The 15,101-nt window shown below is 39.9% G+C and overlaps 1 pseudogene and 5 gene segments (V, D, J or C); 2 read left to right on the top strand and 4 right to left on the bottom strand.

The window, feature by feature from the left end:
- The first annotated feature begins 1,417 nt into the window (after nucleotides 1-1,417).
- LOC120786503 lies at nucleotides 1,418-3,923 on the top strand. The segment is given in 3 exon segments: nucleotides 1,418-1,437; nucleotides 2,664-2,719; nucleotides 3,433-3,923. Coding segments are annotated over 3 exon segments (411 nt in total).
- A 1,031-nt stretch (nucleotides 3,924-4,954) lies between these two features.
- LOC120786059 lies at nucleotides 4,955-5,539 on the bottom strand. The segment is given in 2 exon segments: nucleotides 4,955-5,262; nucleotides 5,459-5,539. Coding segments are annotated over 2 exon segments (360 nt in total).
- A 1,251-nt stretch (nucleotides 5,540-6,790) lies between these two features.
- LOC120786831 lies at nucleotides 6,791-7,410 on the bottom strand. The segment is given in 2 exon segments: nucleotides 6,791-7,133; nucleotides 7,330-7,410. Coding segments are annotated over 2 exon segments (360 nt in total).
- Nucleotides 7,411-10,438: 3,028 nt separating this feature from the next.
- Nucleotides 10,439-12,035, top strand: LOC120786675 (annotated as a pseudogene).
- Nucleotides 12,036-12,978: 943 nt separating this feature from the next.
- Nucleotides 12,979-13,563, bottom strand: LOC120786957. The segment is given in 2 exon segments: nucleotides 12,979-13,286; nucleotides 13,483-13,563. Coding segments are annotated over 2 exon segments (360 nt in total).
- Nucleotides 13,564-14,375: 812 nt separating this feature from the next.
- The window catches only part of LOC120786504, a 2,919-nt gene continuing 2,193 nt past the window's right edge, over nucleotides 14,376-15,101 (bottom strand). The window contains 1 exon segment of the V gene segment in view: nucleotides 14,376-14,459. Coding sequence covers nucleotides 14,376-14,459 — 84 coding nt within the window.

Raw genomic sequence — 15,101 nt, forward strand, 5'->3', positions numbered from 1 at the left:
CTCCAGTTAGTTTGGTATCTTCTGGTTTTCATCCGCGAAATACTCAACAGTCATTTCTTCATTAAATGATCTGAATGATTGTCTCTGACATGTGACTTTAGACCTCTGATGACACTTCGTCATTTCTTCCTCAAAAGACATTTAAACAGGTTTGCAGAGTAGACACTGCAGCATGACATAACACGTGGTGATCTTCAGGTTAACAGAAACTCAGGCTGGTGTGTAGTCATTGAAATTAAATCATTTTGTTTAAAATAATTCTCTCTATTTGTCAAATAAAGGCCTCTTTCAGATGAAACAGTCAGAATTCTGGTCAAGACTGCAGCATAAAACCAGCCTTGCTAGAATGAAAACAATGCAGACAACATCAGTAGGGTAAGAAACCTGCCTCACATTACACTTAAAATCATCCACACTGAGGTATTTAAGATTGAAGTAGCTTTTAAGTAACTGAATGCATATTACATGAAGTTAACTCCAGCTCCTTCACGTACCACAGCACTGAGACAACCCTTGGAAAAGCGGTTAAAGACGTGAGATTGAACCTGGAGAACGAGAAATTATCCTTTACACTTTTTCTCAGTTTTTCTCAGTTGCACCAAACATGGCTATTCCCAACCAAAATACTTGTTAGTAAAGTGGAAATATTTGTTAGAAAAGTACTGGTATCAATACATTGAACACACTTTTCAAAATCTCCTGACAATATAAAACACAACTCTCAAAATGTTTATGCTGGAACTTGATTTACATTCAGAATAAACAACATTTGTCTTTTGAATCTTCAGTCTTGAATATCCCAAACCGTCTATACTCAGCCTATTGGAGGCTTACACCTGCAGCTTATTAGTATAGTTATGAGAATATCAGAACCCTTTACTGAGAAAGTCACTGGCTGAACACAGCTGTTGATAACTGACACTGGTATTTTGGCTGGGTAGGACAATGTTGCAGCACTGAAGGGTCATTGTGGTATTGGTGCTTTGATTGTTTTGTGAGATGGTCTCTATATGTAGAAAAATGTGTGAACGCAGTGAAAAAAACATACAGTGCAGCCTCTGACCCTGCCAGCTTCAATATACTGATAGATGTACCGTAGACCTTTTCCAGCTTGAGTCACAGTGTTAAACTGGTTCAGTCCTTATCTGTCAAGCAGAGATGTTTTTTGCTCATTTGTTCATTATGAACCACCTACTATCCGTTTAAGTTTTGGTGTTCCACAAGGCTCCATCCTGGGTCCTGCATTGTTCAGACTTTGAATGATGCTGTTGATTGTTATTACGGCAGATGAAACTGATTCTTTACATGTCTGCAGACGATAGATAACTGTACATTTTAACATTGTATTTTGAGACTCCACTCTGGTTGAAAAAAGATGGTTAATTTTTCTGTTCATAATAAATTCTAGTCATAAAAAATGACAGAACCTGAAAGAAAGTAAGAAGAAATCGGTCATTGCTGGAGCAACTTAACCTCTCAGACTTAATATTGCGGCTCTTGCTGAAAATATTGATACGCTGTTTGTGTCCAAAGCTAAATCTGATCCTCTGCCAACACATTTATTTTCAGGGACATTTAGTGTTAGTCTCCTGTTTCAGATTACATTATGTTTATGACAGTGTCAGTGTTTCTGCAACGGAAAACATTCTTTACATTGCAGATATGGAGCTTCAGTGTCCTGAGATTTCAATACAGTCTGGGGACGTTGATCTTTCATATACTGAGAATTTGGTTTGTGGGTTGACATCAGTGGTACCGACTCTGCTAGATGTTGCTATGATTTTATTGGTCTGATTGAGTTCTTCACTGGAACTGTTCTCTTCATTTAGGAAACTTTCAGGTTGTTGAGGTGGGAGGTGAACTGTTTGAAGTTCAGGAGGGAAACTGGTGGAGACACTATGAACATCATGAACCACCTGTGTGTTGTGTGTTTCTGATGGTACCAGGCCAGGTAGTATTGTGGTCCAGAGTACTGAGCTACTTTTGGACTGGCCATACATTCAATAGAGACAGGTTGACCAAGCTGCACTGATTTGGCTGCGGGCTGAGTCAGGACGTTTTGTCCAACAGACCCTGAGGAGAGAGAAGAGACACTGGATATGAGATGGTGGGGTGAAATTCAGATACACTCCAAATGATTTTCACATGACAGAAAAAGGATTTTCCTCACCCTGAGTCCAGCAGAGCAGAGTCCAGGTGAGTACGAAAGTAAAGGTCATGTTCTTGATGAGCAGGATTTCTGTGGTGCTGCTGATGCATAGTGGCTCTCTATGGAAATGCTCTGACTGACTCCAACAGGGACCTGGATAACTCTGATGATGCTGTTTTTCAATGGATCAATCAATTTATCAGAGTATTGATTAGGACTGTATCACTACTCCTTTTAGGTGGATTTGTTTCCTCTGAACAGATTTTCTTCAGAAATGTCTGTTTTGGTTGATTTTACATCTACAGCACTCGGTTTTAGTTCAAGACACATTTAAAAATATCATGAATATGAAACAAAACAATTAATTTTGGTATTTTCTGGCAGTCTGTTAAATTTCAGTCTCATATCAACCAGTTGTGTTTTACAGACTGAGACTGATTTTGATGAGTTTGTTGTTGTCAGAGTCAAAGAGCCGTGTCTCTCCATAGTGAGAGGTTTTTGTACGACCACTCAGTCAGTTTGTATCACTGTGGTACACGTTCGGTGGAGGAACCAGACTGGATGTTGGCAGTAAGTTTCTGATCAAATATTAAATATTGTATCATCAGTTCAGGTTATAATTGCTGTGTCTGAACATTTGTAGGAGACATAAATTTCCATTGGCTTGATGTAAATCACCTTAAAATCTCTGTTTCATTGGTCATTTCTCCTGTTTAACCGTGAAGCTGAACTCAGAGCAGCTTCACTCACATTTTCTTTACATGTCTCCGTTCATTTGTGAAAAGCAAATAATTTGAACGGCAGGAAAGATTAGAGAACAACAATCCTACTGTAGAAAATTTAGTCTTTAAATCTCCACTTTACTTCAGCTGTTTTAAAGGTGAGTTCAAATTATCCTGAACAGTCTGACTGAAGCTCAGTTTTTAATCGTCTGTCAAATCACTGCTGTTTGCTTCTTTTTACCCCAGTTTGAAACAATCTTGAGACTTTTCTGAGGCTTTTTATCGTTTTGTTTTTTCTTTTAGATTTGTCTGAATTTTTAATTTGGCCGTCAGTTATTTTTCAGCTCATATGAGGACTCTCTCTGTGCTGAAATGCATGAGAGGCTTCTTCAAGGGAAGTGAGACAATGTGTGAGTGAGTGACTGGTGGAGCAGAAAAAACATCTGACAGAAACTCCTTAAAGGAGAAAACCCACTCTCACACAGTGAAGGTGTCAAAGTGGCTGGTGTTTGATTGATAGCTGTTTGGTCCCTGTCCTCTAAGCTGATTGGTGTCTCCTAGGTGATGCCCGTCCCACCCTGAGCGTGCTGCCCCCCTCCAGCGAGGAGCTGCAGCGGGGGAAGGCCACGCTCATGTGCCTGGCCAACAAGGGCTTCCCCTCAGACTGGAATCTGGCCTGGAAGGTGGACGGCAGAGGCAGAAGCAGCAGCAGCAGCTGGGAGGAGAGCAGCAGCCCCGGGGTGCTGGACAAGGACGGCCGCTACAGCTGGAGCAGCACCCTGACGCTCACTGCAGACCAGTGGAGCAAGGTGGGCTCTGTGACCTGTGAGGCCACCCAGGGCTCCCAGACTCTGGTCTCAGAGACGCTGACGAGAGACCAGTGTTCCCAGTCCTGACCCGACCCCCTGGGACTCTGCTACTGGTTTTACTCTGCTACTGCTCCCCCCCTGCTCTCTGTAACACTGTCTCTCTCTCTTTTATTTGACTTGTTTCAGTAGCAGTATTTACGAGCTTGTCGAGCGTTTCAATAATGTTTCTGTTTTTCTAGATAATAAAAGTCTTTTCATCACATCAGTCGTTTTCATCTTTATTATTTGAAAAGTGTCACGGAGAGTGAATTACATCCAGATGAAAACTGAGTTGATAAAAATATTGTAATTTCTCCATGATGACTTTAGAAAGAAAGTGTCAGACTACATAATATAGTGTATATCCATATATGCTGTATATTAAGAGAGTATAGAGTATGAACTCAGTCGGAACTCAGAACCAGTGATGGTAGACACCCGGTAACATTTCAATGAAGTATAATCCAGTCATTTATTATTACTGCAGGGTGTTAATGGTAGAACTCTGACGCTGTTATTCTGTGTATCCAAAGAATTCTCAAAATCCTTTAAACAAAAAAGTCCCAAAAATATTTCCTAAATCTGAAACCAAGAGCAATATATCATCAGCGTAAACAGGTATGAAATGAGTGTGAAGTGTAATTCTAACCTTGGAAATATTTGCATGCTGCTTCCACTGAAGAGTTCAACCACAAAGAAAACTCAACGAGATGAAAACAGGAAAGAATGAAATTGTTACTGAATTAAATACTCCACAAATCTTTTTTGATTTCAATCATAAAATACGTTTGTCCTTCTGAATACAGAGCACACAGCATGAATAAAATATGTTACAGTGGAATAATGAACAATTTTACATGAAGGAAATTGGATCTCATTCCTGTAAGATTTTGTAATTTATTTCACTAATGAATATGTTTGTGATTAAAAAAAAGTGTAGGAGATAAAATCATTAAGTAAATAATATTTACTGTTTTAGTTTCCATTGTCATACTTTAACTGAGGTTAGCTTTGATGTTCAGCAGAATGGTTCAAAGCCTATTTTAATGGAAGTATTAAAAGTACAACTTTCTGGTCAAATACTGAACATTTAGTGATAAAATATTAAATGTTGATCAATATTTGCTACATTTTCTGTATGTTAGTGTCGGCTCTGTTAGTGTTTTGGTTTCAGTGCAGTATTTGATTCAGATCAGTTCCTCTGCAGCTGAGGGAGGTTTTTGTACGACGTTGTATCACTGTGTGAGCGGGAAGCTGTTACCCTGCAGACAGTAGTAAACTCCTGAATCTTCAGCCTGAACTCTACTGATGGTCAGAGTGAAGTCAGACCCAGATCCACTTCCACTAAAACGATCTGAAACTCCAGACTGAAGGTTTGTAGCATAATAAATCAGGAGTTTAGGAGCGTCTCCAGGTTTCTGAAGGTACCAGTGGAGGTAGTTGCTAACACCTGAACTGGTTTTACATTTGATAGAGACAGTTTGTCCTGGAACAACAGACTGAGATCCAGGAGACTGAGTCAGGATGATTTCTCCTGATGAATCTGAAAATATGAAAAAGAGGAGAAGGGTTATTGAGACAAATCCAGCTTGGAAGAAACGAGGATCATTTCTTTAACATGAAGGAACAGATGGAAGGACGTCAATGCTGCTTGTTTCAGTGTTTCTCCAACATAGCAGAACATCATTGTGGTGAACCTGGCTGCATCCTGAAGCAAAGTTTTCAGAGGAGAGTCTCACCCTGAACAAGGAGCCCCAGGGTGGCCAGCAGTAGAGTCAGAGACATCATCATTGTGCTGCCAGTGTGTCAGTGGCTGTGAAAGACCTGGACAGCCACTGATCAACACTGGCCTCTTAATGTCTGGGAGCAGAGAGGCAGGACACATATGCAAAAGCACAGAGTCAGTGAACTGTAGCTGTCCTCAACATGTCGTCCTCCTCACTGCTGGGACAAGTGATGATTGAAATCATCCTCACGGAGATTAAGAGAAGGGTTCTACAGAAAAATCCCGCTTGGAAAGAGATGATCGACATCCAAGTATTTCTTTTTTGGATGTTAGCAGTATTTACGAGCTTGTCGAGTGTTTCAATATTGTGGGAAAGTGGGAGATTACATAATGTATATCCATATATTCTTTATATTAATAGAGTATTTATATTTAGAAAAAACTTTCTCACTCATGCTTGACTGTTACAAACCGGTGATAGCAGTAGTCCACATTTTCTTTTCATAACTGTAAAATTTCTCTGTCATAGTCAGGGCACATTTGTCTATAAAAATAAACCTTTGTGAGAATGACAGGTTACACACAGTTGTGCTAATAACAACTCATTCAATCGCTTCTCATTTCTGAAGTGTGTTGATGGGTAGACTGCAAAACTATTATTGTTGTAGGTCTTAAAAAATAATGTTCAAAAACCATCTGTATGAATAAAAACACAAAAGTCTCAAAACCATGTTTAAATCTGAAATAAAAGGTAGTATATCATCAGCAAAAGGAGATATGAAATGGGTGTAATCTACAATTTTAACCCTTGAAATATTTATTCACTGTTTCTACTGAAGAGCTCAACCACAGAGACAAATGAAAAGAAATAAAGTGTCACTGAATCACATGATCCATAAATCCTTTTTGGTTTCGATCATAAAACACGTTTGTTGGAATACAGAGCAAACAACATGAATAGAATATGATATAATGACATGAGTAGTAATTATACAACACTGTTGAAATAAGATTTTGTTATTTTTTAAAAAAAGAGTATGTTTTGGTTTGAACTGCAAATGGTAGGAGAATGTATAATATTTACATCTTTAGTCTTAAGGTGTTATCATACTCTGTAATAAACTCATCAATGGATTTAAACTCATGGATAAACAAAGTTCACCTTTTGATTTTCAGCTCATTGTTTCGAATCCTATGTCAATAAATCATTAACAGTGTAACCTGTACATTAAATACATAATTTTCATGACTAAAATATTTCAAATTAATATGGTTGAGAACCCTATTTTCTTTTCTGATCTTTAGTGTTTTGGTTTCAGTGCAGCTGTTGATTCAGATCAGTTCCTCTGCAGCTGAGGGAGGTTTTTGTACGACGTTGTATCACTGTGTGAACGGGCTGCTGTAACCCTGCTGACAGTAGTAAACTCCTGAATCTTCAGCCTGAACTCTACTGATGGTCAGAGTGAAGTCAGACCCAAATCCACTTCCACTAAAACGATCTGAAACTCCAGACTGAAGGTTTGTAGCCTGATAAATCAGGAGTTTAGGAGCTTCTCCAGGTTTCTGAAGGTACCAGTGGAGGTAGTTGCTAACATCTGAACTGGTTTTACATCTGATAGAGACAGTTTGTCCTGGAACAACAGACTGAGATCCAGGAGACTGAGTCAGGATGATTTCTCCTGATGAATCTGAAAATATGAAAAAGAGGAGAAGGGTTATTGAGACAAATCCAGCTTGGAAGAAACGAGGATCATTTCTTTAACATGAAGGAACAGATGCAAGGACGTCAATGCTCCTTGTTTCAGTGTTTCTCCATCATAGCAGAACATCATTGTGGTGAATCTGGCTGCATCCTGAAGCAAAGTTTTCAGAGGAGAGTCTCACCCTGAACAAGGAGCCCCAGGGTGGCCAGCAGTAGAGTCAGAGACATCATCATTGTGCTGCCAGTGTGTCAGTGGCTGTGAAAGACCTGGACAGCCACTGATCAACACTGGCCTCTTAAGGTCTGGGAGCAGAGAGGCAGGACACATATGCAAAAGCACAGAGTCAGTGAACTGTAGCTGTCCTCAACATGTCGTGCTGTGTCCTCCTCACTGCTGGGACAAGTGATGATTGAAATCATCCTCATGGTGAATAAGAGAAATTCTGAATCAGATTTTTTCATTACGCCCCCTCTGCCTCCGAGGAATGTCGTGTGTTTGGTTTTCCATGTGTATCAGCTGTGTTCTGGGATACTGGTTTTTGTGGTTTTGGGAGACCTAAACTGGGATTAGCTCACTGCTCTCTACCACTGCCTCAAAAGTGTTGACTTTGTCTCAGTTACTTTGGTATCTGCAGGTCTTCATCTGCGAAATACTCAACAGTCATTTCTTCATTAAATGATCTGAATGATTGTCTCTGACATGTGACTTTAGACCTCTGATGACACTTCGTCATTTCTTCCTCAAAAGACATTTAAATAGGTTTGCAGAGTAGACACTGCAGCATGACATAACACGTGGTGATCTTCAGGTTAACGGAAACTCAGGCTGGTGTGTAGTCATTGAAATTAAATCCTTTCTTTTAAAATAATTCTCTGTATCTGTCAAATAAAGGCCTCATTCAGAGGAAACAGTCAGAATTCTGGTCAAGACTGCAGCATAAAACCAGCCTTGCTAGAATGAAAACAATGCAGACAACATCAGTAGGGTAAGAAACCTGCCTCACATTACACTTAAAATCATCCACACTGAGGTATTTAAGATTGAAGAAGTAGTTCTTAAGTAACTGACTGCATATTACATGAAGTTAACTCCAGCTCCTTTTCTCACCAAAGCACTGAGACAACCCTTGGAAAAGCGGTTAAAGACGTGAGATTGAACCTGGAGAACGAGAAATTATCCTTTACACTTTTTCTCAGTTTTTCTCAGTTGCACCAAACATGGCTATTCCCAACCAAAATACTTGTTAGTAAAGTGGAAATATTTGTTAGAAACGTACTGGTATCAATACATTGAACACACTTTTCAAAATCTTCTGACAATATAAAACACAACTGTCAAAATGTTTATGTTGGAACTTGATTTACATTCAGAATAAACATTTGTCTTTTGAAACTTCAGTCTTGAATATCCCAAACCGTCTATACTCAGCCTATTGGAGGCTTACACCTGCAGCTTATTAGTATAGTTATGAGAATATCAAAACCCTTTACTGAGAAAGCCACTGGCTGAACACAGCTGTTGATAACTGACACTGGTATTTTGGCTGGGTAGGACAATGTTGCAGCACTGAAGGGTCATTGTGGTGTTGGTGCTTTGATTGTTCTGTGACATGGTCTCTATATGTAGAAAAATGTGTGAACGCAGTGAAAAAAAACATACAGTGCAGCCTCTGACCCTGCCAGCTTCAATATGCTAATAGATGTTCCGTAGACCTGTTCCAGCTTGAGTCACAGTGTTAAACTGGTTCAGTCCTTATCTGTCAGGCAGAGATGATTTTGGCTCATTTGTTCATTATGAACCACCTACTATCCGTTTAAGTTTTGGTGTTCCACAAGGCTCCATCCTGGGTCCTGCATTGTTCAGACTTTGAATGATGCTGTTGATTGTTATTACGGCAGATGAAACTGATTCTTTACATGTCTGCAGACGATAGATAACTGTACATTTTAACATTGTATTTTGAGACTCCACTCTGGTTGAAAAAAGATGGTTAATTTTTCTGTTCATAATAAATTCTAGTCATAAAAAATGACAGAACCTGAAAGAAAGTAAGAAGAAATCGGTCATTGCTGGAGCAACTTAACCTCTCAGACTTAATATTGCGGCTCTTGCTGAAAATCTTGATACGCTGTTTGTGTCCGAAGCTAAATCTGATCCTCTGCCAACACATTTATTTTCAGGGACATTTAGTGTTAGTCTCCTGTTTCAGATTACATTATGTTTATGACAGTGTCAGTGTTTCTTCAACGGAAAACATTTGTTACATTGCATATATGGAGCTTCAGTGTCCTGAGATTTCAACACAATCTGGGGACATTGATGTTTCATATACTGAGAATTTGGTTTGTGGGTTGACATCAGTGGAGCCGACTCTGCTAGATGTTGCTATGATTTTATTGGTCTGATTGAGTTCTTCACTGGAACCGTTCTCTTTATTTAGGAAACTTTCAGGTTGTTGAGGTGGGAGGTGAAGTGTTTGAAGTTCAGGAGGGAAACTGGTGGAGACACTATGAACATCATGAACCACCTGTGTGTTGTGTGTTTCTGATGGTACCAGGCCAGGTAGTATTGTGGTCCAGAGTACTGAGCTACTTTTGGACTGGCCTTACATTCAATAGAGACAGGTTGACCAAGCTGCACTGATTTGGCTGCGGGCTGAGTCAGGACGTTTTGTCCAACAGACCCCGAGGAGAGAGAAGAGACACTGGATATGAGATGGTGGGGTGAAATTCAGATACACTCCTAATGATTTTCACATGACAGAAAAAGGATTTTCCTCACCCTGAGACCAGCAGAGCAGAGTCCAGGTGAGGACGAAAGTCAAACTCATGTTCTTGATGAGCAGGATTTCTGTGGTGCTGCTAATGCAAAGTGGCTCTCTATGGAAATGCTCTGACTGACTCCAACAGGGACCTGGATCACTCTGATGATGCTGTTTTTCAATGGATCAATCAATTTATCAGAGTATTGATTAGGACTGTATCACTACTCCTTTTAGGTGGATTTGTTGCCTCTGAACAGATTTTCTTCAGAAATGTCTGTTTTGGTTGATTTTACATCTACAGCACTCGGTTTTAATTCAAGACACATTTAAAAATATCATGAATATGAAACAAAACAATTAATTTTGGTATTTCTTGGCAGTCTGTTAAAGTTCAGTCTCATATCAACCAGTTGTGTTTTACAGACTGAGACTGATTTTGATGAGTTTGTTGTTGTCAGAGTCAAAGAGCCGTGTCTCTCCATAGTGAGAGGTTTTTGTACGACTCAGTCAGTTTGTATCACTGTGGTACACGTTCGGTGGAGGAACCAGACTGGATGTTGGCAGTAAGTTCAATTTTCGATGTATTTTATAATGTGACAAACAGTATTTTGCTTTTCACTCGTACATTTTTCTCTAGAAAGTAAAACATCTGATTTTACATCCTAAATGACGTTTTTGCCTGAAGTTTTCTGCCAACATCCAAAAATACAGTTTTGTGTTTAAAACGTAAAAGTTAAATCCAATCAACAGCCGTGATTGGTCCATAAAAGAAATCATGTAATCAAATATTTAGATGAGGGAAACTTGAGGACTTGCAGGTTTAGTTTTGTCAGACAAAGTCAAAGAGTCGTGTCTCTATACAGTGAGAGGTTTTTGTGCGACCACTCAGTCAGTTTGTATCACTGTGGTGGACTTTTGGTGGAGGAACCAGACTGGATGTTGGCAGTAAGTTTCTGATCAAATATTAAATATTGTATCATCAGTTCAGGTTATAATTGCTGTGTCTGAACATTTGTAGGAGACATAAATTTCCATTGGCTTGATGTAAATTACCTTAAAATCTCTGTTTCATTGTTCATTTTTCCTGTTTAACCGTGAAGCTGAACTCAGAGCAGCTTCACTCAACTTTTCTTTACATGTCTCCGTTCATTTGTGAAATGTTAACAATTTGAACGGCAGGAAAGATTAGAGAACAACAATCCTACTGTAGAAAATTTAGTCTTTAAATCTCCACTTTTCTTCAGCTGTTTTAAAGGTCAGTTCAAATTATCCTGAACAGTCTGACTGAAGCTCAGTTTTTAATCGTCTGTCAAATCTCTGATGTTTGCTTCTTTTTACCCAGGTTTGAAACAATCTTGAGACTTTTCTGAGGCTTTTGTCGTTTTGTTTTTCTTTTAGATTTGTCTGAATTTTAAATATGGCCGTCAGTTATTTTTCAGCTCATATGAGGACTCTCTCTGTGCTGATATGCATGAGAGGCTTCTTCAAGGGAAGTGAGACAATGTGTGAGTGAGTGACTGATGGAGCAGAAAAAACATCTGACAGAAACTCCTTAAAGGAGAAAACCCACTCTCACACAGTGAAGGTGTCAAAGTGGCTGGTGTTTGATTGACAGCTGTGTGGTCCCTGTCCTCTAAGCTGATTGGTGTCTCCTAGGTGATGCCCGTCCCACCCTGAGCGTGCTGCCCCCCTCCAGCGAGGAGCTGCAGCGGGGGAAGGCCACGCTCATGTGCCTGGCCAACAAGGGCTTCCCCTCAGACTGGAATCTGGCCTGGAAGGTGGACGGCAGAGGCAGAAGCAGCAGCAGCAGCTGGGAGAGCAGCAGCCCGGGGTGCTGGGCAAGGACGGCCGCTACAGCTGGAGCAGCACCCTGACGCTCACTGCAGACCAGTGGAGCAAGGTGGGCTCTGTGACCTGTGAGGCCACCCAGGGCTCCCAGACTCTGGTCTCAGAGACGCTGAGGAGAGACCAGTGTTCCCAGTCCTGACCCGACTCCCTGGGACTCTGCTACTGGTTTTACTCTGCTACTGCTCCCCCCCTGCTCTCTGTAACACGGTCTCTCTCTCTTTTATTTGACTTGTTTCAGTAGCAGTATTTACGAGCTTGTCGAGCGTTTCAATAATGTTTCTGTTTTTCTAGATAATAAAAGTCTTTTCATCACATCAGTTGTTTTCATCTTTATTATTGGGAAAGTGTCACGGTCCATATATGCTGTATATTAAGAGAGTGTAGAGTATGAACTCAGTCGGAACTCAGAACCAGTGATGGTAGACACCTGGTAACATTTCAATGAAGTATAATCCAGTCATTTCTTATTACTGCAGGGTGTTAATGGTAGAACTCTGACGCATTTATTCTGTGTATCCAAAGAATTCTCAAAATCCTTTAAACAAAAAAGTCCCAAAAATATTTCCTAAATCTGAAACCAAGAGCAATATATCATCAGCGTAAACAGGTATGAAATGAGTGTGAAGTGTAATTCTAACCTTGGAAATATTTGCATGCTGCTTCCACTGAAGAGTTCAACCACAAAGAAAACTCAACGAGGTGAAAACAGGAAAGAATGAAATTGTTAGTGAATTAATTAATCCATAAATCTTTTTTGATTTCAATCATAAAATACGTTTGTCCTTCTGAATACAGAGCACACAGCATGAATAAAATATGTTACAGTGCAATAATGAGCAATTTTACATGAAGGAAATTGGATCTCATTCCTGTAAAATTTTGTAATTTATTTCACTAATGAATATGTTTGCGATTAAAGAAAAAAGGGTAGGAGATAAAATCATTAAGTAAATAATATTTACTGTTTTAGTTTCCATTGTCATACTTTAACTGAGGTTAGTTTTGATTTTCAGCAGAATGGTTCCAAGCCTATTTTAATGGAAGTATTAAAAGTACAACTTTCTGGTCAAATACTGAACATTTAGTGGTAAAATATTCAATGTTGATCATTATTTGCTACATTTTCCTAAGTAAAACTTTTGCTGTTTTAGTTTCACTGCAGCTGTTGATTCAGATCAGTTCCTCTGCAGCTGTGGGAGGTTTTTGTACGACGTTGTATCACTGTGTGAGCGGGAAGCTGTCACCCTGCTGACAGTAGTAAACTCCTGAATCTTCAGCCTGAACTCTACTGATGGTCAGAGTGAAGTCAGACCCAGATCCACTTCCACTAAAACGATCTGAAACTCCAGACTGAAGGGTTGTAGCATAATAAATCAGGAGTTTAGGAGCTTCTCCAGGTTTCTGAAGGCACCAGCTGAGGAGGTCGCTAACTTCTGAACTGGTTTTACATTTGATAGAGACAGTTTGTCCTGGAACAACAGACTGAGATCCAGGAGACTGAGTCAGGATGATTTCTCCTGATGAATCTGAAAATATGAAAAAGAGGAGAAGGGTTATTGAGACAAATCCAGCTTAGAAGAAACAAGGATCATTTCTTTAACATGAAGGAACAGATGGAAGGAGGTCAATGCTGCTTGTTTCAGTGTTTCTCCATCATAGCAGAACATCATTGTGGTGAACCTGGCTGCATCCTGAAGCAAAGTTTTCAGAGGAGAGTCTCACCCTGAACAAGGAGCCCCAGGGTGGCCAGCAGTAGAGTCAGAGACATCATCATTGTGCTGCCAGTGTGTCAGTGGCTGTGAAAGACCTGGACAGCCACTGATCAACACTGGCCTCTTAAGGTCTGGGAGCAGAGAGGCAGGACACATATGCAAAAGCACAGAGTCAGTGAACTGTAGCTGTCCTCAACATGTCGTGCTGTGTCCTCCTCACTGCTGGGACAAGTGATGATTGAAATCATCCTCATGGTGAATAAGAGAAACTCTGAGTCAGATTTTTTCATTACGCCCCCTCTGCCTCCGAGGAATGTTGTGTGTTTGGTCTTCCATGTGTATCAGCTGTGTTTAGGGATACTGGTTTTTGTGGTTTTGGGAGACCTAAACTGGGATCAGCTCACTGCTCTTTACCACTGCCTCAAAAGTTTTGACTTTGTCTCAGTTAGTTTGGTATCTGCAGGTCTTCATCTGCGAAATACTCAACAGTCATTTCTTCATTAAATGATCTGAATGATTGTCTCTGACATGTGACTTTAGACCTCTGATGACACTTCGTCATTTCTTCCTCAAAAGACATTTAAACAGGTTTGCAGAGTAGACACTGCAGCATGACATAACACGTGGTGATCTTCAGGTTAACGGAAACTCAGGCTGGTGTGTAGTCATTGAAATTAAATCCTTTCTTTTAAAATAATTCTCTGTATCTGTCAAATAAAGGCCTCATTCAGAGAAAACAGTCAGAATTCTGGTCAAGACTGCAGCATAAAACCAGCCTTGCTAGAATGAAAACAATGCACACAACATCAGTAGGGTAAGAAACCTGCCTCACATTACACTTAAAATCATCCACACTGAGGTATTTAAGATTGAAGAAGTAGTTCTTAAGTAACTGACTGCATATTACATGAAGTTAACTCCAGCTCCTTCACGTACCACAGCACTGAGACAACCCTTGGAAAAGCGGTTAATCATGTGAGATTGAACCTGGAGAACGAGAAATTATCCTTTACACTTTTTCTCAGTTTTTCTCAGTTGCACCAAACATGGCTATTCCCAACCAAAATACTTGTTAGTAAAGTGGAAATATTTGTTAGAAACGTACTGGTATCAATACATTGAACACACTTTTCAAAATCTTCTGACAATATAAAACACAACTGTCAAAATGTTTATGTTGGAACTTGATTTACATTCAGAATAAACATTTGTCTTTTGAAACTTCAGTCTTGAATATCCCAAACCGTCTATACTCAGCCTATTGGAGGCTTACACCTGCAGCTTATTAGTATAGTTATGAGAATATCAAAACCCTTTACTGAGAAAGCCACTGGCTGAACACAGCTGTTGCTAACTGGCATTGGTAATTTGGCTGGGTAGGACAATGTTGCAGCACCGAAGGGTCATTGTGGTATTGGTGCTTTGATTGTTTTGTGAGATGGTCTCTATATGTAGAAAAATGTGTAAACGCAGTGAAAAAAAACATACAGTGCAGCCTCTGACCCTGCCAGCTTCAATATACTAATAGATGTACCGTAGACCTTTTCCAGCTTGAGTCACAGTGTTAAACTGGTTCAGTCCTTATCTGTCAAGCAGAGATGTTTTTTGCTCATTTGTTCATTATGAACC

Source organism: Xiphias gladius, chromosome 24, assembly GCF_016859285.1.
Source record: "Xiphias gladius isolate SHS-SW01 ecotype Sanya breed wild chromosome 24, ASM1685928v1, whole genome shotgun sequence".
Taxonomy (NCBI): domain Eukaryota; kingdom Metazoa; phylum Chordata; class Actinopteri; order Istiophoriformes; family Xiphiidae; genus Xiphias; species Xiphias gladius.